At 41.6% G+C, this 26,258-nt stretch overlaps 3 protein-coding genes across 3 annotated transcripts; all 3 read right to left on the minus strand.

Moving 5' to 3' along the window:
- Nucleotides 1-760: 760 nt before the first annotated feature.
- LOC143102630 (vascular cell adhesion protein 1-like) lies at nucleotides 761-6,284 on the minus strand. The gene is made up of 4 exons (XM_076266366.1): nucleotides 3,656-6,284; nucleotides 2,895-3,164; nucleotides 2,417-2,746; nucleotides 761-1,945 (listed from the first exon to the last, which is right to left on the minus strand). Exons 1-4 carry the CDS (start codon nucleotides 3,705-3,707, stop codon nucleotides 1,692-1,694), a joined length of 906 nt encoding a protein of 301 aa, XP_076122481.1. The 5' UTR covers nucleotides 3,708-6,284; the 3' UTR covers nucleotides 761-1,691.
- Nucleotides 6,285-8,925: 2,641 nt separating this feature from the next.
- LOC143102631 (intercellular adhesion molecule 1-like) lies at nucleotides 8,926-14,585 on the minus strand. The gene is made up of 5 exons (XM_076266367.1): nucleotides 14,142-14,585; nucleotides 12,612-12,869; nucleotides 12,168-12,488; nucleotides 11,298-11,537; nucleotides 8,926-10,295 (listed from the first exon to the last, which is right to left on the minus strand). Exons 1-5 carry the CDS (start codon nucleotides 14,194-14,196, stop codon nucleotides 10,192-10,194), a joined length of 978 nt encoding a protein of 325 aa, XP_076122482.1. The 5' UTR covers nucleotides 14,197-14,585; the 3' UTR covers nucleotides 8,926-10,191.
- Nucleotides 14,586-16,218: 1,633 nt separating this feature from the next.
- On the minus strand, nucleotides 16,219-26,160 carry LOC143102632 (hemicentin-1-like). The gene is made up of 10 exons (XM_076266368.1): nucleotides 25,973-26,160; nucleotides 25,252-25,530; nucleotides 24,773-25,111; nucleotides 24,196-24,423; nucleotides 23,770-23,997; nucleotides 22,981-23,247; nucleotides 21,397-21,666; nucleotides 20,501-20,851; nucleotides 18,642-18,878; nucleotides 16,219-17,810 (listed from the first exon to the last, which is right to left on the minus strand). Exons 1-10 carry the CDS (start codon nucleotides 26,028-26,030, stop codon nucleotides 17,575-17,577), a joined length of 2,493 nt encoding a protein of 830 aa, XP_076122483.1. The 5' UTR covers nucleotides 26,031-26,160; the 3' UTR covers nucleotides 16,219-17,574.
- Between the last annotated feature and the right edge of the window lie 98 nt (nucleotides 26,161-26,258).

Below are 26,258 nucleotides of genomic sequence, written 5' to 3' on the forward strand. Positions count from 1 at the left end.
TGACCGTTTTCCAAACAATATTCTAGTTTTACAGGGAAACTGCATTAAGCACAGGAACAACAAACAAATCACTGTTCCCAGGCCTAGCTGACCCAGATGTGTTGAGAAATCTAGAGCTCTGCAACACATTCTCACTTGTGTCAAAGATGTCTCTCTGCATATTTAACCAGAGTTCGCTTGTCTGTCTTGCATTTCAATTGATCTCTCACATTGTCGTGTTTCATTTAGAGGAAGACAAGAAGAGATAGAGTATGACGTAAGCCTTGAATAGAAACAGAGTGCATCAAGACCCTTGTTCAAAAGACAAACAAAAGCGAGTGAAGAAATGAAAAAAAAAACAATGGCATTGCATGTAGGCCACTCTTAATTGTAACAAGAGCAGCTTCAGACCAAGCAACAAACACCCATTCATGGAGGCTATTTCATTTCTCTTCAGTTCTGTTAGTTTTTTTCTCTCTCCCTGTCCCAGAAGGCCACTGGTTAGCAAAAACAGAGCAAAAAAGTTCTGGCCACTCATATTGTATTTTAGGTTACATTTCTATAATTTTCAGGACATTCTTTCCAGGATACCTCAGAGTCCCCTGATATTTCTAACCTGTGTAGGCTAATGCATTTTTTCTGAAATACACAAACTCTGGAAATGCAGCCTCACTCTTTACTTACTGCCTGTCTTTGAATCCCCAGTTCAGGGCACGCCAAAGATCTGCAGCTCTGTTTTTGTTTGTTCAATTTCTATAACAGTCAGTTCAGATGCCATATGTGCAATATTCTTTGACACTTTATTCCAATATATTGTTTACATGAATATTATGAGGAATGTGCAGTGCAGAAGACATTCTTGACATAAGAGACTGCAATGCAAGTGAGTGGCATGATAAATATGGTTACATTTTTTTGTCTTCATGGAAACTCTGCAGATTTTTTTTTTACTCACCAGAAAGTAATAAAGTCAAAGATCACCGCTCATCTGTCGAGGTGCAGGATTGGTAGGTAACTTATAAAAGATAAGAAAAATCTGCACAGACTGGAGTGTGCGGACTCAACAGAAAGTAAACAACTCAGGGCAGTTCAAAAATCAATAGAACAACAAAATGTTTTACACTTGCAATTGTATTAGTATTAGGTCAGACATAAAAACAAATACCAAGTTGTACTATATTGAATCAAATAAGAAAGCTCTAAGAAAGTAACATAGAAATATTAGTTGGAATATACAACCTGTTTAGAACAGAAACAAAACACCACTCAAAAAATCCAAAACATTACTAGCTTAAACATTTTCTGAGAGAGACATCTGGTGTGTCAACGCATTATCAGACTGACACACAGTTATGAGGTCATCACATCTAAAATAACAAAACATTTAATCTATAAAAAATGTAAAGAGCTATTTAAAACAATACGCTACAAAATGATCCAGGCCTAAATTCCACACCACAAGAGTATCACCTGGCCAACTTGTAGCTGTGTGAAACTGAAAAAAATGTCAGCCAACAAAGAATCCAGTATATTCAGTGGTCAGCTTTCAGTTCTAATGACACTTTATGTGCACTGGCTTCCCTTGGACATTCACAATGACCTCTCACATTGCCCACCTGAGAAGAGGTAACACAACAAATCAGGCTAGTTGAAACCATGGAGCTGGCATGAGCATATAACGGTGTGGCGTACATCCTCATTCAGTGGCATGCCTAGGCTTTGGGCTTGATGATAAACTGCTTGCTTTTCTTGCCCAGTATATTGGAGGCAGTGCATGTGTAAGTCCCAGGCCGCAGGGCAGTGGAGGTCAGGACGGGTTGGTCCTCCATCTTCTCCAGGGAAAGTGCAGCGGTGCTCCAGGTGTATGATGGTGGGGGGCTCCCCACAGCCGTGCAGTTCAACGACGCCTCGTCCCCTTTGCTCAGCTCCAGGGTCTCGTCCTCAGGCTGGGAGAAGGAAGGAGAGACTGGAGCATGGTGTCCACAAGGGCGCACACACACATACACATACACCCAGATACGCACGCACACACAGATCACGCACACATACACATACACACAGATACGCACATACACACAGATACACATACACACACAGATCATGCACACATACACATACACACAGATACACATACACACACACATCACGCACACATACACATACAGCCAGATAAACATACACACACAGATGACGCACACATACACATACACACAGATACACCCCAAATGTGCGACCACATCATACAAATGTACACACAGACAAACAGATAGAGAGAGAAAGAAAATGAGAGGAAGAGAAAGAGAAAGAGAGAGAGAGAGAGAGAGAGAGAGAGAGAAAAATAATGGAATACATAAAATGAGATTAATCACTCATATCAAAAGCAAATACACAGTAGATTCAGCCCTGCAAAGCAGGCCAAGTTCACAATAATACTCACAATGTACAGTGATATCAAGAGGCTTTGAGGAGACACGGGGAGGAGATCGGGGACCGTCGATGCCCAGGTCCAGCTCAGCTGCACACGTGTACTGGACCCTGTGGTCTGCCATGGTCGGAGTGATGAGCAGGGAGGAGGACACTTGGACCGGTGTGGTCGGTGTCAGGTCGGAGAATGAGTGGTTGTACACCTCGGTCTGACCTCTGTACCACCTCAATGTGAGGTACTGTACGGGCGCTATGTTCTGCACCTCACACAGTAGCTGGTATTCCTTCCCCTCCATCATGGTACCTGTGTGATTAAGGCTGATAGACACACTGTCTGGGGTTTCTGAAAACAAAAACAGACTGAATGCAGCACACTGCTGTCATCATGATCACCTTTTCAGACAGTTGAACTGTTTTACAATAGTATGTAAGACTTACAATCATTGGCTCCTTTCTATGCATTAATTGAGTTGGCTATTTTATACACTCACTGTAAAGGACGAGATTTAGTTTCTCCTCACACTGCCTGGGCGCTGTGAAAAATACTCCGTAGCAGATTGGCTCTTCAATCCAGTCGATCAGACTGTCCACTTTCCACTGGACAGTTAGGTCATTCTGCGTGTGCGTGGCGCCCACAGCTGACTCCCAGCCCAACACACGTACCGGCCGAGAGGCCACGCAGTTGACCGTCACGGGCTCCCCGAAGGCCACCACAACCCTAGCAGGCTTCAGCTCAAGCGTGCAACTGTCACCTGCGAGAGCTGAGCAGATACAGTAGACTACATTGACAACATCCTCTCAGCACCTCTCAGAGATAACAGTTTAGACAATCAACATTCACTGCACTGATGCACTGCACCGAAATCATGTTCAACAGGTTGTTCTACAAATCAGGTTTGAAAACTGCCTGGCCTTCATACCATACCGCCACATTAATACAAGGATTGGACTTAATCGGTTGAAGTTACATAACCGCATTCAAAATTCCTAAAGTAGGCTATGTTGGCTTGGATGACACATTTGGGCTACGTTACAGTTCTGTCATAGCATGCTTTAAAATGACATTCACAAAGGAAATGCAAAAGCCCTCTTAGTTAAGGCATTAAAGTCTGTTTTAAAATAAATTGAGTATGACTAGCTACCCGGTGACTTTCTCTATCCGTGTCAGTATTTCGACTCACGGTAAACAAAATGCCTTTTTCTTCTGTTTTTTAAAGCCTTGTTGCGCACATACAAATAGCGACCATCTCACCTGTGCAGAACATGCAGACTATATAAAAGCATCTCAACGTGGTCCTCTCCATTTTGATTAAGACTTCGCCTCACTCTGCTGTGATTTGGGTTGAAAGCGAGCGGAATTCCGACTTTGTCCTGCTTGGCAACGTCATGAACTCTGGCTAACAAAAGCCCCCCTTCCCGGGGACCTTCGCTCGCCTCTCATCTCAGTGTTCGGCTAAGGCCCATGAAGGGGACTCTCAGGCCCGGGCCATATAGAAAGCCGCTCTCCCTGCAGCATAGTAATGTTTCTCTTTCCCAACCCCCACTGTGCATTGTTACAAAATAACAGTCTGCTCCTTTCAATAGCCTATCACAAACATAGAAAACTTGAGGTAGATATGGATTGATGGAAACTTGGGTATGAAAGGATGGAAAGGAATTCAAGGAAGGAAAGACTGACAGCTAGGCTAGGGCAGTTGCACTTAAAAACACCAGCTAGTCTCAATCACAACATCCATGAATTTACAGCAGCTGACAGTTCACAAAGATGCTCTCTGAAAAGGCCAAAGTGACCGGTTATTCTGTGAGGAACTGCATTAATGTGCTTGCTCAACAGCTGCTCACCAATAGGACCAGACATGGGAATGAAAACACTGCAGAGCATTGTGTTTTTAAGAAGCATTAAAAAGAGTTAAGTCTGCTTACCAGGCCTTCTCTGAACAGCAGTGGACAGCTGTTTCTGGGTGTGTCTGTCTTGAACGTGAAATATGAACAGAGCCTAGCCCCAAATGATTGCAGCATTGTATTCTCATTTGCACAAAATGGTAAAATAGCCTAACTATTGAGAGGTGACCTACATTTTGCTATACAGCCATTCAATTGTGCCATCATACCACTCAACATTCAACAGGATCGTTTCACATATCAATGCTATGATATCATATCTCATGAAAAGACACACCATGTGACACCATTTCAAAGCCTAATTTTAACCCCTTGCTTGTGCTCGAGTGTTAATTCCAGGGCCATGTAGGCTACTCTGGCATGCTGTCCCAGCCCTGACTGCAGTGCAGAGGTTGTTATGGCAACCCTTATCCGGACTACACAAACACTTGGCAATGCTCGTCCTCCAGTCCTTCAGTAACAGAGCACATCAAACAAAAGACAAACACTGCACTGAGGCCGTGTTTGTAGCTAAACATAATTCCAGAGATAAACCTCACAGTGCTGGATGTGTTAAGTTTAGTCTGGCCCTGGTTTACTTAGTGGGATATTTGCACACAGCAGAAAGATCTGTTTGACAGTTTTGTTTTTCTTTCACTTTCTTAGGCTACTTTTCCCCCTGCATTTATTTCACTTTGTTTAGGCCTACTTCACTTTTCCAGTATTGTCACTCAAAGTAAATGTCTGGCACAATCGTACCAAGTTGTATCAATAAGTAACAGAACACAATTCTACACCTTTTGAGTCATCAGCACAATTAAATAGGCTAACACACATAATCAGACAAGGTTTGGATTATTGTCCCATAAAAAAGACACAAAGTGCATATGTGTTCAATTATCACAATTGCTCTCATAATGAATATGGGGTTGGTAATTATTGTTTGTAGTCATGTTTCATGTCTGCAATACTGAGATGACTCAAGGCAAAAACTATTTATGATTTATGAATTAAGACATACTATAAACATCACACACAATATGTCCTCATTCATTCATCACTCATTTGGAAATGATCCAGACACTTACTGGAAAATAACAGAGGAAAAAATAGTCAATTCACATTCACATTTCACATTCAGTTCATAAGGTCCCCAAGAGGAATCTCTACAAACATATACAGCCCAGGCTCTGTCAAATTGAAAATGCAATGCTTCTTAGTTACTTTATTTACCATATGTTCCTCAGCAACCCTATAAAACAGGTCTGAACAATCACTGAAAAAACACAAATAGTATGACAAAGCTTGCCTGAGCAGGATAGGGCATGCATGCATACCTTACAGCGTCAAACAAGCGGATGTTCTCAGGGAGCCTTCTGTCATGCATACAGATAGCCTTTTACTATTTGACTATCCCGTTTATGTTTACATATGAAAAAGCTAGCTCATGCTCAAGAAGCTAACTCATTTTCCTTTGGAGGCTCCTATATAGCAGGATAAAAGAACACACGCTCGATTCCCCGAAAGACCACTTTTAACATGTGAGACCCATCAATCTGACTTCGCAGCTGCTGCTGGCCAAATGTATTGACACCCCCTCCAAAAAAATTACTTTTGTTACTACTACTTTGCGTGATGCGCGTCATTGTATAGCGGCGGCACTGATCTGGGGGTCGTTTCTAGAAAGCGTCGTTTGCTAACTTGCGTCGCAACCTTGGTAGTACGCTCCATCGTTCTTGGATTTGGTGTTTCTAGAAAGGGTAGTTCGAACTCTCAATCGCAAACAAGGACGCAAAGTTGGGTCGTTTGAACTACTGCCCCTAGGCAGTCGCACTTGTGTCGTTCCTTGGTAGTTCCTGTTGGTGTCCGGAGCGCCTAACCAAAAATCACAACCGCCTAACCAAAATTTGTGAAGTGGATGTTTATCTCGTGACTCAATGATTGATCTATCCTCTAGCTTAATTTTGATTAAGACACTGCTCCCCTACTTGGCTCATTCTTGCTATTTATGTTAATTAAAGTATTGCCTTGCTTTTAGTATTATAATATTCACAGTCCCTAACAACAGCAGTGTTAAATGGTGTAGTGGCTAAAGCAGATGACTTGTTATCCCAACGTTGTAGGTTCGATTTTATTATGATGTGAGATTGTCCTCTTGCTTCTCGCTACCTGCAGGTGAACTGTGTGACACGTAGATTCAGTTGTTTTTGACTGATGTATTGTACCTATGGTCTCTCGATGTAGAGTAACTATATACATAAATATGTATGGTCAAAACCTATTGTTGTGTCTCGTAGGCCTACTCTTACTCAGAGATGAAAAGAAAAGAAGACATAGGATGCGAACTCCGGCCGAGCGCGCAGTGCACCAACGCGCTGCCGTTAAGCCACGAGACAGTTGGTAACCTATGGGATACCCAGATATTTGTCCAGGCTATATATTTTTTCCAACACATAGATATTTAACACAACTAATGACTCATATTGGTCTGCTTAAGTTAACTGTTTTATATGCTTGCAATAGGTTTCGGTTTTGGCTGATGGCAATGACAATACCAGCATTAATCACTCGGTTTAGATTAGAAACATGTCGACATAGGCCGTGACAGGACATTTCTAGGGGGTGGGGTATTACACGTTGTCACTGTTTCCACCAATTATATGTATCGCTGCATCATCAACAACGTTGTTGGAACTATGGTGTTCGAACGTCGGAGGTAGCGAATTGCGACACAGGTACGATGCTTTCTGGAAACAGGTGTAACAGTGTCGTTGTTTGGTCGCAAGTTGCGTCGTACCATGGTGGTTGAGCAACGTCGTTGCTAACTTTTCTAGAAACGACCCCCTGACTGACTCTAAAGACGCATCATCCCCTTGAATCAGTTCTTCACAGCCTTCTCCCATCCGGCTGCAGAGACAGAGCACTGAACCGGACTAAAGCCTTTTTTTGTCCCCACTGCCATCACAGTGCAGAACAAACTGTAATGCTATACCACCACTTCAGTTTTGCTTTAGTTTTCACATTTGATGTGTGGGTGTCTCAATGTGATGTGTTTTTTGGTGTTGAATGAGGATGGGATATGTTACTGTTATACGTCATATGTGTTGTGTGGATGAGATATGTCGGATGGAATATGTGTTACGTGTTTTTTATGCTGTGTGGATGATATGTCACATGGGTGAATGGGATATATGTGTTACATGTTTTATGTGTTTATATGTGGTGCTGTGCTATGGCACATGAAAAGAAGATGTGTGGAAATGATTATGGGTCAATAAAGACTCTATCTATCTATCTATGTATCTATTATAAGGTTCTATCTGCGTTTTGAGTGCTCTGGGATATAGTTTTAGAATTCCATACAGAGCATTCCATAGATATAACCATATAATTCTAAGGGGACGGTCTATCCAGGCACATCCATTAAGTCTAAAAAAAGATATCATTGCTTCATTAGAAGCTATGTGTGTTTGGGCATGGAGGAGCGTGGCTTTCAGAAAGCTAAAGGTCCCTCTTAATTTACATAGCAACAGATAGCAAGGGCAAACATGTGCCTAAAGGGTGTTGTCAACCATTACTGATATTGAAACACTCGTGTCATTCTACACTCTCTCCCATCTAAACATGTAGGCAATGTGCTATGGGGAGGACTTTTGAGTTAAAGTCAAAAGTTTCAAAGTAGCCTACTGATAGCCTTTTTTTATTTGACTAGCCAGTTTATGTTTGAGACAAATAGAGCTGGACAGGAGCATTATTCCTTTTCTGATGTCTCCTAGATCCCATGTTTGGAGAAGAGCACATGCTCGATTCTCCTAAAGGCCACTTTGAACATGTGTGAGCCCCACCAATTTTACTGCACATTAAGGTTTAAAAAAATATTATAACCTTAGAAGCAGATAATGTGAGGCTCTCACCCATAGTCACGTAAGGGATAACGGCCGCCGAGGTGTCCTGTTATACGGAATTAATGGACGAGGGCGAGGGGCAAAAAACTCCCCGACGCGCGGAGCCCGAGTCTATTAATTCCGTATAACTGGACACATCTCGAAGGCCGTTATCCCGCTTATCACCCGGTTGCCACTGTAAACACTGGAAACACGCGGTTCTGTTTATCACCCGGAGAGAAGAAATACTCTTTTCTGATTGGCTGGCGGGTGGCCTTTAATCCTGAATAACAGGACACCGTTCCATATCAATGCTTATGAATGGTAACTATAACAACCATAGTTGGAGTTTTTGCCCCTCGCCCTCGTCCATTAATTCCGTATAACAGGACACCTCGGCGGCCGTTATCCCTTACTTAAAGGACAGTTTCTGTCAACTGTCAGTCAACTGATAAACTGTCCGTTTCGGATGTGTGTTTGGGTATGGAGGAGGAGAAGCATGCCTATCAGAACTTCCTAAAGGGAAAGTGAATGGTCCCTCTTAATTTACATAGCAAAAAAACTACTCCTGGACAGATACAGTTAATCTACACTTCTCTCTCCCATCTAAACATGTAGGCAATGTGCTAATGAGGAGTGAGTCATGAAAAAAAAGTTTCAAAGTAGCCTACTGATGCAATACTGGTAAATCTATGACAGACATGATTAAACAAACAAAGTATTTCATCCGCCAAACAAAGAGGGATGACCACAGGGAGGAATTCAAAACGATAAAATGTATTAACACGGCCTCAAGGCAGAGATGTTGATGAACTCATTTCTCCTTAAGGCCAAGAACTTTGGCACACAAAACAAACAATGAGAGCACTTAACAAAAGCCACTGAGAATCTGAAAAGTGAAAGTGGTTAGACTGCCACTTCCTGCTGACAAATGTATTGACCAATTGTCTATACAATTGTCTGGTATGGCTTATAGTGCACTTCCCTGAGTATAACAAATATACACAACTCTGTTAAATCTAACTGAAAGATACTGTTTCACTGTACATATCTTCGGCCAGAAAACAATCAAGTCACATTCCTTGAAACAATCTAATTCTAAATCCCCAGCAACAGTCAGTGTCGCCATTATGAGCAAAATTATTTCCAATCAGACTAGTGACCATCTATCAATTGCCTGACAAGAGGTTTTGTGGCTATGAGTCAATAAAATCAAAATGGATTAAAACTAAATTAAGCGGCTATGGCACAGTGGTTAACATACTCAACATACTATACCTGAGGGTCACTAAATAAAATACAATGCAAATGTGAAAAGCTAAGATGGCTGCTCAAACACATGTCTAACAAGGCATTTGAGTAAGAGTGAGTTACTTTGGATAGGATACATTTTAGAAACAATAGTAACAGTATATAATTTAAGTCTATTAGCACATATTTTAGTTAAATGCTGAAAAGGACAAGGCACAGTGTCTACTGTTAATACAACTATTCTGTACAGCATATTTGGAGGTGTTTGAAATGATAAAATAACATTTCACCGATAATTTGAATCACATCGACTGACATGAGGCTCTGAACACACAATCAACCACACACTACTTCCTATAAGCTAAAAAGTTACAAAGACAAAGAGTAGCAAAAGATAACTCAGTGCATTAATAGCATTTTTAAAGAAATAAAAAAATCATAACAAAACACAAACAGCTGCTGATACAGGCTCGGTTTGCATTGTGCACTGCTGCAGGTAGAGGCCCAGTCTTCCTTGTACAATGCTGTGGTCCAAACCTTTACCGTCCTCATCCCCAAGCGTCAGTGCCCTTCACCCTGGCCATTGTAGTCCCCATACCACAGTCCCTCACATGCAAGACTTCCAAAAACACAGAGGGATCTAAAGCATATAAACTATACATAATATTAAAGGCAAAAAAGTAAATATATAAAATAGTGCATGCATTGCTTGTGGTGGTGGTGGTGGGGGAATTGTTCATGTTCTTTGGGCATCTGATGCACTGCTTGTTGATCAGATAATCGAATTGGTACCAGCTTTCCACTTCCATACTCCATATGACACTATTAGCAGCACAGCCACGACAACACCAACAATGATGATGGTCCAGAATGTACCTGTGGCAGAACGCAGAGAAGGGGAGCAGAATTATGATCACTGTGCAAAAAAGTCAAGTCAACCAATCACCACACATACAGTAAGATGCAGGAGGCAACTTAATCCAGGTTAACGCCTCGTAAAAGAGGTGTGATGTATTTTAAATTAGAACTAGATTGAGTTAAAATCGTGTTAATTCTGGCTGTTTTGGAACATGTACTTTGGACTCCAGTATTTGGACTTTACAGGAAGTGACCAAGGGAAACAGAAGTGTGTGACTTTTTCCACACTTGGCACCACACATAGTGGTGTCTTGTAAGGATTCTGTTCAGGTTGCACAGCACTTTTGAGTCTGTTAAGAGGCACAACCACAGTCTAAACTCTGCCCCCATAGCATACAGTAGCTTTGTGGCCACCTGGCTACGCTAGGCACTAGCAGGATAACTCGAGATAGGAAGCACAGTTTCTTTTTCTTTCTTTTTTCCCTACCGCGCAATAGAGCACCAAAGCCATGACGTAGCGTGAAGATGAAAGAGGCGTTTAAATATACAGTACTTCTGAGCTGCTCACCTGCAAGCCAGCCTGAATTTACCCCGCCCACAATATTTGAGGGAGGGAAATTTGATCTGGATGTGTCCCGGCCTATCAAATCGTTTGGATGGGCTTTATACAATGATGGACAGATAAGAAACAGTGAAGCAGTCCTCCATGTCACCTGATCACGCTTGAGTTGATTTTGTTTCCAACAAAATCGTTGCCGTTGGAGAAGTGAGATGTTAAGATTCTGCTATAGGCTAGCGTCTGTGATACAAGATAACGATGACAGCGCAATAACTTTAAAAGATGAACAGAAAACAGCAACTAAAACATTTGACATTCTCAAATTCTGTGGCCAAGGTAAATTTGGGCTGGCTTCCAGGCTTGGTTGAAACACGTCCCATTATCAAATTCAAATAGCGTGGTACCAGACTCAAATTCTGATAAGGATTCTCGCCACGCCAAGCTATAAATTCCTGAAATACCTGAAGATCTGGACTGTACTTTGAAATGCTTGTTGCTACTACCAAGCTTGTTGGAGGCTGTGCATATATAGTCCCCAGCTTGTTTAACAGCAAGGACAGGCTTGTTCTCTATCTTCTCTTGTGCTCCCGACAATGTCCAGGCATAATCAGGAGGGGGGTTGCCATTGACTGTGCAGTTCAATTTGGTGTCACCCTCCAGGACTAAGACCTCAATCTCTGGATGATTGTGATCTGGGGGATCTGAGGAAAGAAGCAGAAAGGAAGTCTGAGGCATCACTAAACTGAGTCATCAGGCACAATTTCCTCTCACTGTTCTCTCATTCTAAAATAGGCATTTAAATCAGCAGTACACAGCAGAAAATGTTCAGTGATATCTGAACTCTGATAGCACCTAATAGTGGTAAATAGATATAGTCAATACAGTCCCATTCTACAGTTACTTTACATAAATTATCATTATTATACTTTACTTGTGATTCAATGTAACCCACATTGAATCACAAGATGACTGTACTGAAAATGGTACAAACATGATTTTACTTTATTAGTGTATATTCCATTGCTCCTTTGATTGTAACTCAGTTAACTATTCAATAAGTGCAGAATTTTAGTACAGAAACAGATGCTTAAAGTCAGTCTGTCAGAACAAGTAAACACCTGTGTGAACACCTCATGTTTTGTCTTATTGTTAAAGTATTTTGCAGTCACTTTTGTCCTAAGCGACTTACAGTAGACTTACAGTAGAATAAGTCTTCTGTAAGTGAAGAGTGAAGAAATAACTGTCACATTTTATAAAATGTCTTCTCTACTGTACTGTTAAAAAAATGCTTGACTGGTGTACAACTTAGACCCATAGGCAGTGTCTCTTACAGTGGACAGCCATGAGGACCGGCTGTGACTGAATAGGAAGATCAGGTGTAAAATCCAGTCCAGCTTCACAACGATATTCTGATCCATCATCAGGTGGAGAGAAGACACTTTCCATTTTAACAGTCCTGTTCTGTGGACCTTCTTGACCCTCGTGATCTTCATGCAGAGTCGTTTCTTTCAACAGCTTCTCTCCTTTAAACCACTTCACAGTCAAGTTCTTGACAGGAGCAAAATTTTTTATGTGGCAAGCAAAGCTGTACGACTTGTTTACATACTTGGGCCCAGAATCATCTTCCACTAGGGCCACACTGTCTGGCATTTCTGTAGAAAGAACAATGACAAATAAACCCTGACATTTAAACATTTATCATTTTTAAAAATAAAAAAAGATAATCAGTTACATCACACAAGGCTTCATTACAAGATAATTAAAAGGTGACTCACTGAAAGCCAGAACAGAAAGTTCTTTCGTGCACTGTTCACCATCCTTTTTGTTGATGAAGCATTGTGGAGTCACTGTCCACTCTCTCAGCTCCTTCATCGTCCAGTTGAGCTCAGTGACTCCCTCCTCCATACCCACAGCCCCCACAGGGGACTCCCAGCCCATGCCGTCGATGGGTACGAGTGAACGACAGGTGGACGAAGCAGGACCTCCATACCTCACCACCAGAGTAGAGGGACTGATTGCAACTGGACAGCCACCTATGGGAACACAGTGGGACAATTACAGCTTCATGCAATGCATCAAAAAGGAGCCTCCATAGCATGATATAACTCTACTTCATTCTCTACCTTGAATCTGATGAAAGTAGACTTAATGTAAAAAAAAAAAAGAGTGTGTCTTAGAACACAAATATGAAGCTTGCTATTATACAATACATAAGAAGTGTATGATGGAACTGCTTAAATATGTTTCACCTTTTGGGATTTGAGTTAATTGGACATGTTCTATGTTGTTATTAAATATTACCAAGCCATGTGTAACCTTGTATTAGCTCATAAATAAAAAAACAGTAGCTGTAAGATCAAAAACTTTACTGTACTGCACCTGGTGGCACGTGCCACTTGCCTACTGTCCTGTGCCACTTGCTTAGGGTTGGAATAGCTGGCAAGTGCTACAGGTCAGTGCCATGGAACAGTATGCAAGTGGCACAAGAGAGTCGACGAGTGGTACGTGCCGCCAAAACCAATACAGTAGCCTACAGTTTTTGCTCATACTACTGTCTCTCATGAAAAAAGTTTAATATAACATTGACTAAGCATAGCAACTCAATTCAGAAACAAATGATCAAATCTTGGTGCAGACATTAAACTAACCAAAATGTTCATGCATCCATTAATGGAATGGCTGAGCCCTTACAGTTACAATACTTTACATAATATTCACTGGTACCCTACAAAAGTTGGGGATAAACCCCTTAAGATCGTTTATCCTAGAATTTAGACATCTATCCATCTATCAAACTGCTAAATCTGGGATTACTTGGTTTGTATTCCTTGAAAAGCAAGGCCACACCCATGATGTAATCTGGGAAATTTGATTTCCCCCCCATCAAACGTGGGGGTGCTATTTTCCAGAAAATCTAATGTCCAAAAACAGGGGGAATTTAGCCTGCACTCAACATAGCCCCAACCTATATCCAAGTAGCAAACGACGAGCCCTGACTACAATCCATAGCCAGCAAGCATGTTGATGTATTTTTAGATATAGGGTAGGCTACAACATGAGTGCCATGGTCGAAAATATAGGCTAGGTCTGCTCCATCGACGAATTCATGACTTATTTAAAAAAGTCGTGTGGAAAAAAATAGCCTATGCGTTGATCATGACATGAGCTAGCCTACTTATATAAATTATATGAATCCAACAATAATTGGAAAGAACAGTGAGAGACACGAATAGTAGCCTATGTTAACTCAAGTACATCACATAGGCTACAAGTGCAGAACAACGAGAATTGACACAATTTCCTACCTGAAAAACCAAGCAACACCAGGTAAAACAGCAGTCCACAGTATAGTCGAGTCATCGTTGAGATGATTTCTTCCGCAGTTTTCGGTCGTTAGATTTATAAGAGTAGGCTAGCCTACTTAGCAGCCTTTGGTAGTAAAAATCTTTAAAATACAATTTAACAAGTCTAGCGGTTCCAGTACGTTATATCCACAGCCCTATCCATAGCCCTGACCACTGTAAATTACAACTCCACCAGCCTACGGTAACTTTACCAATCTGATTGTGGACCGTCTTCATGTAGAGTAGACTAAATTATAGCACCGGTCGTTTGGCAGAGATAATTGCATTTCTCAGTCGATGTTCAGTAGCCGAAATGAATTGAAGATAGCAGAGAATGTCTAATAAGGAAGGGCTAGAAGGGCTCTGAAGATATGCTATGTTAGTCACTCATACAGCAGGGACAACCTTTGGACGAATCAGCAAGTTTGGAACTTGTTGAGGCAGCCGGGCGGGGCGGGCCGCGGGAGTGACTATATTTTACGTCTTAGGGCCAACACCGTAGCCCATTTTATCTCTTTACACTGGTTCTCAAACTGGGGGCCGCGAACACTTAGCAAGTGGGGGCGTGAAGTCGCACACATTTCTAGTGGGGCGCGCGATGTCGCACTCTCAAATACAATTCATGGGTTTCATCAGGTCCCTTTCCACAGATGTATAAAATCAAGCGCCTAGATTATGAATGCAGAACTACATGGTTCCCTCAGACCCCACCACAGATTTGCCCCCCCCGTTGACATCATGACTACGGCCTTGCCCTCAGATATGGCCTAGATCAAATGAAGGAGGTACCACATGAAACCATGAAAAAGCACATCCTACCGAACCCGACTATCACCATGCCAGACAAATTACTTGCTGCAAAGGGCCTGCCAGACACCCCTCAAATGCGGCCCCAATATACAATATCATACAATTGACCAAGATTAAAAAACATTTCAGGCCCCAGCCGTGGCGCAACTGGCTGGGGCACCTGCACCGTACGCCGTACATTTTGCATTGAACCCAGAGTCTCTCTAAAATGTCTAAAACCATTAGAAATAAGAAAATAACATTTACCCACAATCCCTAGAAGCAACCAACATGTCTCATGGCCTTATAGCACAAACTTCAACAATTCAAGTATAGTTTAATTGACTTAAATGAGCATGCTGTACTTTTCCACCTCAAAATTAAATGACACAATGTGAATACATTGAGCCAATCATATGGTGTGTTGTGAAGACATCGTGCCAATCATGTGTTGTGAACTCGCCGCTGGAGCAAGATTGGTGTCGTGAAGCCTTGCTCACGCGCATTTTTGCCGAAGAGGATGCCCGATGAGTGCCCAAAAAGCGTTGCTATATGGCCGCCGAGTGGAGGGACTTGCCTAAAAGGACTTTGCTTTTACCTTTTACTACTGCGTGGACACCCTGAACCCTTGTGGGTGAAAAAAATCACCAACAGAACAGCCATCGTGTGCATTTCACTGAGGTTATCAAGCAAGCACCTTCCATCATCTGTTTTTCGTTGAAATAGGTCCACAACACCTCCAAAAGGTTCAATAGTGGAGTCTGCCAGTCCAGAGTCAGACCCACCACCCTCATGATGGGTTCTCTACCAACAAATTCCAAAATCATTTTGTTTCACTACTGTGGACGTTTATGATCCGATCAGCAACACATCCAAAAAAAACGTAGGCCTACTCAATAGTATCTCTCGAATTTCACTTAATTTGTGATCATTTCTTTCTCTTTTTTTCATGTGGCTGTAATAGGCTACCATACTTTGTCTACTTTTGAAAGATACCATAATTTTGATAAGCAGATTTTTGATTGAGAAAGCCATGTAGATTGAGTAAGATCATTATCAAGACAGCTGAACGCATTGAAAAAAAAATAGTATTCCAGTGGTCTCTATTTTGCTTCTCTAAAAACTAGCAATGTCCATAGGCCTATCCTGCACATACCTGGAAGGACATGTGCAATACAATGTATGTAACTGTGCACTAAATTCAAAACAAATGTGACATTCTGATTAAGTGAAGCAGTCATAAAACAGATATTATGAAATACTTTATATAAATAAAATACATCCTTCAATTAGCTTTCCATCTTCGTAAAAACAGACTCCATATGCCTACAGTGTGATATCACAGATCTCATCCAGTGTACAACGGGCTCCAGAATCAAGGCAGGTATATATGCTAATGCAGGCAGTCAATTTCATTTCTGCAAAGCCGAGGACATCCTCCATATAGGCACATATAGGCCCTCATAGCAAATACCATAGGCATTCCTACAAATATCCCATTATGGGTATTTGCCCATGTGATAAGTTACATTTTAATTTTAACGACTCATAATTTCCACTCAGCGGTGGATATTGTGCTACAGTACGTCTCTCTAAAACAAACCCAGCTGTATCTAAGTCAGGAGCTCTGCATTTTCCCATGCCTTCTGCTTTGCATCTTGTTTAAATTCCCAAACAGTAATGACAGAGATGCAAAACCCTCTAAATTTGTCTGACCATTTTTCTTTTAAATGAGCATTTCTTCATTAGGCTCCTATAGATTTTTCGATACTTCAGACCAGGTAAAGAGTGGTATTTAGCGGGTTTTGAAACAAAATTATTTGATCAACGTAGACTATGTGTGGAGAGCATTCACTCACCACCATGATCTCAGTGTGATGGAGGTGGCATTTAGAGGGTTTTTGCATCTGAACTCTTCATATTTACATTCATATATGTAGATACTGACATACAATTATAAGTTAATATGGCCCATAACATGCAGGAGATAGCACAGGGCCAGGCATGTCTCCAGTGACAATCATAGAAAGAGAAATCTACAAAAGCACCATTAAAAACAAACAAATGAACAAACAAAAACAAAACAGTGCCATACATCCAGTCCAGCATGTTGATGACAATGTAGTAGTGATGACCTCAGAACACAGCACCTCCTGCATATGCAGTAGGAACCCAAGCTACATACCTGACTCGGAGGAAAGAACATGCTGGAATGTGCAATATTCTCTTGGTAGGCTACACTTAGTAGGTAAGCTGTATAAGCTTTAGGTTACAGCATGGGCTGTACTGTGTAAAATAATCATTCACCACAAGGGGTCCTTTGGCTTCCCAGGGCAAAACAGATATCACATGGGGGGGGGGGGGGATCATGACATTGCTATTCTCTAACAATGTCATTCTCTGTTGTGCTGCCAAGCTAAACAGATCTGCCAAGGTTTGAGCAGATTTGGATGAAGACTTTTGAAGTGTGTGTTCCTGTGAACCAGGCTCAGGACCCATAACCCTCTCCGTTCATGTAAGTGTCTCATGGGCTGTTCCAGAGCCTCAAATCTATCTCGAGCCTGCTTTGTTAAAGTCAGGCTTGTCCTCAGATGGTGCATCAAAGTCACGGAGTCATGCCCATGACATAGATGTTCTGTTGGGAGAGCTTTTTCATGGGAAGGCTGCTGTCAAGGCCGTTCTGCGCTACGTCGCCCTTTTGCGTGTTGGGCTTGGCGTCCTTCAGGCTGTAGTGGCCCATCTTGGTGTTTGTGTAGTAGATGGAGTAGATGAACACAAAGATCACGGAGATGATCACCACCACGACAGCCACGAAGCCTGCAATCAGGGGCAAGTAGTCCTCTGTTGCAAGAGAAACAAAAACAAAAAGCTGTCAATCACTCTCCATGGAAACGGCGTCCATCATGACGTTATCATCCAAAAGTAAGAACAATTAATTCCAGTTTAGAACAGCTGTGCATCAATGCATCAACAAGGCAGTTTGCCTCTTCTAAAGGGAGCAAAGCGAGGCACAAAAGGTTTTCAAGCATTGCTGTTCAGTCCACCATATGCCGAGGGAGATTTTAGGGACTCCCTGATGTCCTTTTAGTCTCAAAGATCCCTTGACACACACCTCCTCAACTGGATTAAAAGCCATGTTAAGCAACTCTTATTAGAGTATGCTGCATGCTAATAAGCTGTATCACTTTTGTGTTTTGTTTTGGAGGAGAACCTTAATGGAAAACTGTTGCTTAAGAATTCATGGTGAAAACAGTTCTGTATGTGCAGGGTGTGCCCAAACAGAGTCCATTGGCTCACATAATAGTCTTCAACCTCAGATACTGTTAAGATAATGTTAATCATGAATATCTCTAGGGATTTGAAAAAAGTACCTACTAACTGACATTCTCATGACTATCTACCCTGAAACAATGGCAATGAGTGGGAGTACTGCTACTCTGGTGGTTACAAAAAAGTCCCAGATCAGAGTTTTGTGGACCATTTTTCTTGGACAAAGGACAAGGACACATGGGAATGAAGCATGCAATGGCTACATGCAAAAAGCACACAAAGCAAGAGCACAGGCTACAGACCAACGTACTGAATAATAATGAAAGAGAAAGCATTAGTGACACACTTAAGCAGCCATTGCATCTAAAGCAGCATTTAAGCATTGTTGGAGATTTTGTTTACCTTTGGGCACCAACTTGATGGTTTTCAAAGCGATGCCATACTTGTTGCTTGCATTGCAGATGATCGACCCCACCATTTCGATGCTGATGGTGAGATCGCGTCCTTTGCTGGATTGATTATTGAAGATCCAAGTGATTTCTGGCTTGGGGTTTCCATCTGCTTCACAAACCAATACCTCCTTGTAGTCGTTGAACACAGGCACAACACTGACATTTGGCTGCATGATACTTGGTGCATCTAAAGGGTGTAGGAAGAGACATGGGAAAGGGTAGCAGAAAGTCAATGCTACGTCAATTACAGCAAAGTGCTACCAACACCAATATCATGGGTTCAATGTGCTCAACACACATGCTGATAAAAAAGTGGCTAATGAGCTAGGCTAGCATTCAGTAGCAAGTCACTTAACCCCAAGCTGCTCTGGGGAGACTAGCCCTTATAATAATTGACATGTAAGTTGCTTTGCACAACAGTGTCTGCTAAATGAATAAATGTACTTTGTTGGAACACAGTGTGGGCTCCCATACACAATCCATCCCCACCTTTCCCCAAGCATCTCGGTGAGCAAACAGACCTTATCTAAGAGCATCCTCCCACCTGCCCAGCTCCTCTTATCAACAGCTTCCCTCTCCCTCCCCACTCGCTCATGTCTCATGGGAAAGAGCCTTGGGTTTGGTGTGGGGAGACTGGCCCTTGTAATAAATTACTTCTGTAAGTAGCATTGGTTATAAGTGTCAGCCAAATGAATAAGTATAAGTGCTTTGTAAAAAACATCTATAATACTCTGATGCAGTACTGAACTGTAATACTATTTTAGTACCGCCGCTTTAATCAGAACGTGACTGTAATGTGTCCATGAGTATACACATCCATAGGATCAGTGTATGACCATGAGTGTTTATCTTGTATGTGTGTGGTTCCGGATCAGCTGAACCTTCATGATTAAGTTTAATCGTACTAATATCTGAGTGATAATTGATTAGGGGTATTAAACCCACGTCATGCAGAGATTGTACAATTAGATATTCTATAGCTCTGAATAGCAGGGACATCCCTCTCCATCTTCAAAAAACACCTGAAGACCCAGCTCTTCAGAGAACATCTACTCTCATAGCACTACTTACAACTAGTCTTGCTGATCCTAGCACTTACCACCTGACTAGAGCTGACTCTCGGTTGTTTAATAAACAGCACTCACTGATGCACTTATTCTTATTGTACAAGCCCTCTTTTTTAATCCTGTCCTAGAATTGTTGAGGAAATTGTTTCAAAAAGCTTAAACTGTTAACCATGTTGTTAGTTGCTTTGGTTAAAAATGCGTCAGCCAAAATGCAATGTAATGAATAATCTCTCTTGGGTGTTGCAATGTTTTGTAGAAATCCACCAAAAATCACGATAATTTGATCTTTGACTGCAAACAAAATCTATGTATATTTATGATCAAGTATAAATGGGGTAAATCCTGTTATACTATGTAGCAATGTATTGATGGATATTTCCTTTCAACTCCATTGCACAGGTTCTCTGAATCAACCCTGTCAGTGTCAAACTCTTGGCATTTGGGGTGTATTCCATGGTAATGGTTAAGTGGCAGACCTGGGCAAGTTAACCAGGAAGTGGTAAACCTCCTAATAGAAGAAGCTTTGTTTAGTTTGGAGATTGAAGCCACCCAGGCTGTTCTTTTAATGATCAGGTTGACAACTTCCTCTGGGTTTATCTTATAGGTTTATTATAAGATATTATTAGGCACAGTATAGGTGTAATTTGATTGGCTGTTTGAGCCCAGATCTCAAAAACCTTTAACAAGCCTAGAATCACAAACTGTACCTTTAATTAGTTTCCCTGATCAAAACATCACTTACAGTGCACGTGGACGGTGAGGGCTGGTGATTTCACTTCCTGGGGTCCATGTGGTCCCAGCCTCAGTGTGGCCTCACACCAGTATTGCACCCCGTTTTCGGATTTGTTGGCATTGATGAGGATTGTAGAGGAAACATTTTGAGGTCGCTTGTTGGTGTTTTCCGAGAACTGTTCTTCATAAACCATTGATGAGCTATTTTTTTCATTCGATTTTATTTCCTTGTACCAGTTCACAACAAGGTTCTTGACTGGAGCAATGTTTAGAATCTCACACACAAGTGTATAATTGTTGCCATCAACAATTACTGGTTGAGAGTGGTTCTGATAACGGATGGATAACACCTCTGGAAATTCTGTGAAATAAAAATAGACAAAACACCTTAGCAATCGTTGAGTTTCTTTTTCCCCTTTTTCCTTTATGACAAGCTGCAGGTACATACTGTCGAGAGATATACTCTTCTCTGCACAACTAGACTTTATCCAGTTGGACTTGTCAAAGGGGTAGATTGAAAAACAAGCAAATAATAGACTTATATTGCACAGTATGTAAACAGCGTAACGTGTGCATATTCCTTCCGGATAAGAAACCAAACAAGAAATTAAAAATTGCTAAACCACAAGATCACAAAAGTATGTACAAACTATATAACAAGCAGTCTGTTGGCTATTATCTAGACGTCTTGGCAGTTTTAGCCAAAACTTCCTACTGTATTCAATGTTCAATACAAACTGCATTGCTACAGACTATGCTTGGATTTGTACAGCCTACAATGTTTTCTGTTTAAACCCCAATCAATGATAATAAAAAAAACAATATTTTTAAAATTGCTCTGCCTATGACGGAAGGAAACACATACGACAATTAATTGAATAACTGGTTGAACTAATGATAACTTACTAAAAAGAGTAACATTGAAGAGTTGGTGGCAGGGGTCGCGGCCCTCAAAAGTTGCTGTGCAGTTTGGCTTCACATCCCAGTCTGTTAGGGCTCTCTCTGTCCAAGTGTCTCCTGTGGTGATGTGTTTGTGTGAAACTAACCACTGAAGCGTTGCTTGTGCTTTGGTAGACACTTTACATTTGACTGAAACATTCTTGCTATATTCCACCACTGTTTCATTTAGTTGTTTGCCATCAATGGAAAACTCTATTGGGCATGAAGCCTGTACACCTGCATAAGTAAAAAAAGGGAGACAATAGCTGCTATATTAGTACAATTTAACAATCAATTCAAGTATAATTTGTGATAGTTCCTGAATGAGCAGCCTGACACTAATGGGATACAACAGGATATAATGAATGACTGGCATGGCAGGCCCGCTATGTTGTCAACTTCCTCTCATTCTTTCACGGAAAGCTGTGTGCCAGATCGAATTGAACACCCGACAAACTGACTGACCATTAGACATGGAGACAACATACAGTCGTTGACAGAGACGTCTGAGGGCAACACCTCTAGTTGTTTGAGAAGTCAAAGGCTAACGATAAAGAAGTAGCCATTTATACCGAGACAAAAAGTTTGCTGTTCTTGGTGGAAGGGCGTATTCAGATGACCAACACAGTGTGACTATCACTCGTGGCACTAAAATAGAGATCAGCTCGCCCTATGGCCGGAGCGGTTAATGGTTAATGGTGTATGAGCCACATCTGTAGACTAGACTACCAAATCCGTTCCAGAGCAAGTGGCATAATATTTACAGCTTTTCGTATGAGTGTGGCCAACATTCAGCTCCGACAAGGGCAACTGATTTCGAGTGAGAAGGACGCGATAATGTAACACTTTTTGTTCGGTAAAGCATCATCACGCAAGCTCGCAGCTAAAGACTATTCCATTCGGTTCACGATAGGCTATAAGATGCCAAAACGTAGGCTACTTTACACCAGCCTAGTTTTTGTGCCCAGTTTAAACGTAGGCTTCTAGCAGCACACATCAGCAGCAGGAAGTTGGCTAAACTAAAATTCCTCCCATTTAAACAAAACGTGGACAAGAGAGAAACTGAAATGCTTCAAACACTTACTCAATGTCGCTCCGTAAAGACTCCAAACAACAAAAGTTACAAATTCTATCCATGATAGTTTCATTTTGATTCACGTTTAACTGGTAGGTTTTCATATGGCTGTCGTCGACTGACTTCTCTGGCTTTTCCCTAAGTTCATTGTGGGGGGAAAGAGGCGCGTTTCCCTTGGTTCAGGAAAAGCACTGCCCAATCTCTCTTCCTTTCCTTTGGCTCCCGGTTAAATGTAGCCCTAATGCCTATCAGACCTCCCCCACGTCTATAATATGCTACATTGCCCATAACACAACATTAATTCTCTGGCCAGTAACCTACACGGTCAACGGTAAATTAATAACAGCCTAAATGAAATGACGCTATATGCCAAACTAACGGTTTTCAGGACAGTCAGGACACAAACTGAGAAATGCCAGTGCATAGTATAAGGCCATACATAGGCTCACCTCTGAGAATGTCATTCTGTAGCCTACCTTTCACAGTGACTCTGACCGATTTGCTCTCCTCTCCAAGATTGTTGAAGGCAAAACATGTATATGTTCCTATGTTTTCTCCGGTGGCTCCATGTATGTGCAAAAGGGACACCCCATCCTCATTGTTCACCCTCACATTTTTGACCCGGTGGTAGCTCCACCTATACTGTGGCCGAGGGTCTCCGTAAGAGGAACATTTCAGCACCACTTCAGACCCCACCAAGTCTACCTCGCTGTCCTCAAGTTCAGTAATACGTGAAGGAGGATCTGAGGATGTAAGATCAAGATGCACACACTTATATTATAGCCCTAAACAAGCTAAACATGCAGTTTATATGAGAAAACATGGTCATTTAAAATATATGGATGTAAAGCATTTAAGATGAAGTGTAGACCTATTGCACAAGCAGCATCCACTACCATATTGACCATGTGCTCATAGGTTTAAGTCCAACCAATAATTATATCCTGATAGCACCACCTTATCTCTTTCCCAAAAGTTTCCTGTATCCCATGTAACTAAATGTTTACCCCCCCCCCCCCCCACACACACAAAAAAAAACAAAAAACAAAAAAAAAACACCCATGACCATTAGACATGGTGACAACATTGTTGACAGAGCTGGGCTAACAGGCTAACAATTAAAAAAGGATAATGATAATAAAAATGATATCCTGATAGCATCACATTATCTCTTTCCCACAAGTTTCCTGTTTCTACTATCCCATGTAACTAAAAGTTTACACCCCCCCCCCCCCAAAAAAAAAAAAAAAAAAAAAACTACTCACAGAGAACTTTGATCTCAAGCAAGTGAGAGGCATTTCCATAGCTGCTGTTTGCCAGGATGAAATACTGCCCCCCATAACCCCTGGAGAGTTTTTCTGGCAAAGCCACTTCTTCACCATCTTTAAACCACAGCATGTCAGGTGTAGGGTAACCTTCCACCTCACACGACAGGTTATGAGACTTATACTCCTCTACGGTGTAACTGTTCGGACAGTCGAATACTGGGCCATCTAAAAACAAAGTGTGAGACAGTTCAAGGAAGAAAACGTACGCTCGACAGGTATATTAAGATGTGTAGTTGGATGCAAAATAAATAAATAATAAATAAATAGATGTGAACATAAAGAAGTGAAATCTTTAGCATGCATTTCACATACATTAGACATAACTGAGACCTTGTGTGATAGTGTGACAGTTAGTACACTTACACATCACATGGACAAGTATAGTTTTTTCAAACCGCGTCAGCCCTGTAACAGTGACAGTATAGACACCAACGTCCTCTCTGCTGAGTGGACGGCTGGGGTCTATGGGTAGCCCATTTCGTTGCCATGTAACGGTAGGATGTGGATTTCCTTCATAGGAACAACATTTTGCCAATTCTTCCCCCTCTGATACTTGAATGCTATCTGGACAGTTGTTTGTTACTGGACCATCTGAGGAGACCAAAAACATATTTCATGTGTTATTGTATCAGAAGTAAGGTGCCATTTGAGAGTACATTGACTCCGGAGTATCATTATGAAGTTTAACCATTAGCCTAAGATACTTGGTTAATCCTATAGGCTAAGGTATAATGCATGTGATTCAAAAACGAATCTATGGCTGTGCATTTATGAATGATGAAGAATAAGTTGCATGAGGTTATCATTTGACAAATGAAGAGAGGGAAAAAAGTTGAGAGTGCTTCTGTTTCATTTGAAATCACAAACGTATTGCAATCACACTCCCTCAGATTAGAATTTTCTCTTGCCGTGATTTAAGCAACACATGCTTCAGACTCACAGTGTACAGTGATGTTGACATCCTGAGATGTCATTTTAGGGGGTGGCGGTTGGGGTCCCCCTTCTCCCAGATTGAGCTCTGCCTCGCACCGAAACTGGGCTCCATCGTCATGTCTGGTTGGGGTGATCCACAAGGTATCTGTCATATTTACTGGGCTGGCCTCATCGCTGCTGTTAGCTAGGGCACGACGACCTATAGGTAAATTCCCCCTGTACCATGTCACAGTGAGGTATCGGACAGGCGCAACGTTGTATATGGCACACTTGAAATGATATGTCGTTCCCTCAATCATTGGTCCAGTGTGATTAGAGGAGAGTACAGGTGCATGTTCTATATCCTCTGTAAGGAGTGAAAGTTAGGCTATCATTATTAGTTAACACCAGCTGAAAAATATGATTGCAAATGTACTCACTGTGTGAGTGTGTGTGTGTGTGGATAGCTGAAAATAATCAAGGTTTTCAATGTGATAGCCTACTTACTGTATACAATGACAGTAAGGTCTGTCATACACTGTCCTCCATACTCTTCCAAACGATTGATGAAGCATAGGGCTGTCACATCCCAGTCTGTTAACGCTTCCACAGTCCAGGTGACCAGCTGGACGTCCTCCCGAATGCCCGTCTTCCCAACCGCGGACTCCCAGCCCATCCCATCGTGCGGTACTAAGGAGCTACAGTTCACCTCCACAGAATCCCCATATTTCACAGTCAGTCTCTCAGGATTGAGTGTTATCGCGCCTTCAGGACACTGATTCGCATCTAAACACAATACAGAAAACTATTTGTTGGTGTCGAAATGGCGTTTCACGTTATCGTGGTCAGGAACAAACACAGGGGAGCATTATTCCGCCCTCCTGTGGTTAAGTTTTTAAGTTTAAACTCTCCAACCCTAATATTTTAACGTAGACAGTTTATTCTCTCCTTGATGTGGGGGTAGGGTTGGTCTTAATCAACTTGGCTATTACAATTTATGCTGCATTAGTTTATAGTCCTTTACACGATTTAAGTTTTATGACTCGGCGTAAATCTTTCAAAGCAAGTTTAGACATTATTAGATTCTAAATGTTCAACATGTGAGCACAAACCAAACCAAAATGTAGTAGCCTAGTAGTAGTAATAGTAGTATTAAAGTAATAGTGTTGTGGTCATTTGAACAATGATGCTCGAATGAGCTGATGTAGGCAAAAGTTCAGTTACTTACCAACAACCCATAAGGGCAGCAAACTTAAAAAGACCCGAAAATAAATTCCCACATACATTTACAAGACGTGACAAAGCTCCACTCAACGAAAAATAATGACAAACGAGGCGCACGGTGAAAATTTACAATGAATAGTCCACGTAGGTAGTCCACTGTCTGTTGCTGTGGTCTCTCAGTCTATTTCAGTTCTGTATTGAGTTACATCCAGGGCTAGATAAAATAGAGAATGGACACGTGCTGATGCACCCACAGCTTTCTCTGGAAGAAAGGGCTCTTACGCTGACAC

This window comes from Alosa pseudoharengus, unplaced genomic scaffold (genome assembly GCF_046254945.1).
Source record: "Alosa pseudoharengus isolate Yale_2024_CS ecotype anadromous, Long Island Sound unplaced genomic scaffold, YU_APseudo_1.1 YU_APseudo_1.1_scf_4, whole genome shotgun sequence".
NCBI classification, from domain to species: domain Eukaryota; kingdom Metazoa; phylum Chordata; class Actinopteri; order Clupeiformes; family Clupeidae; genus Alosa; species Alosa pseudoharengus.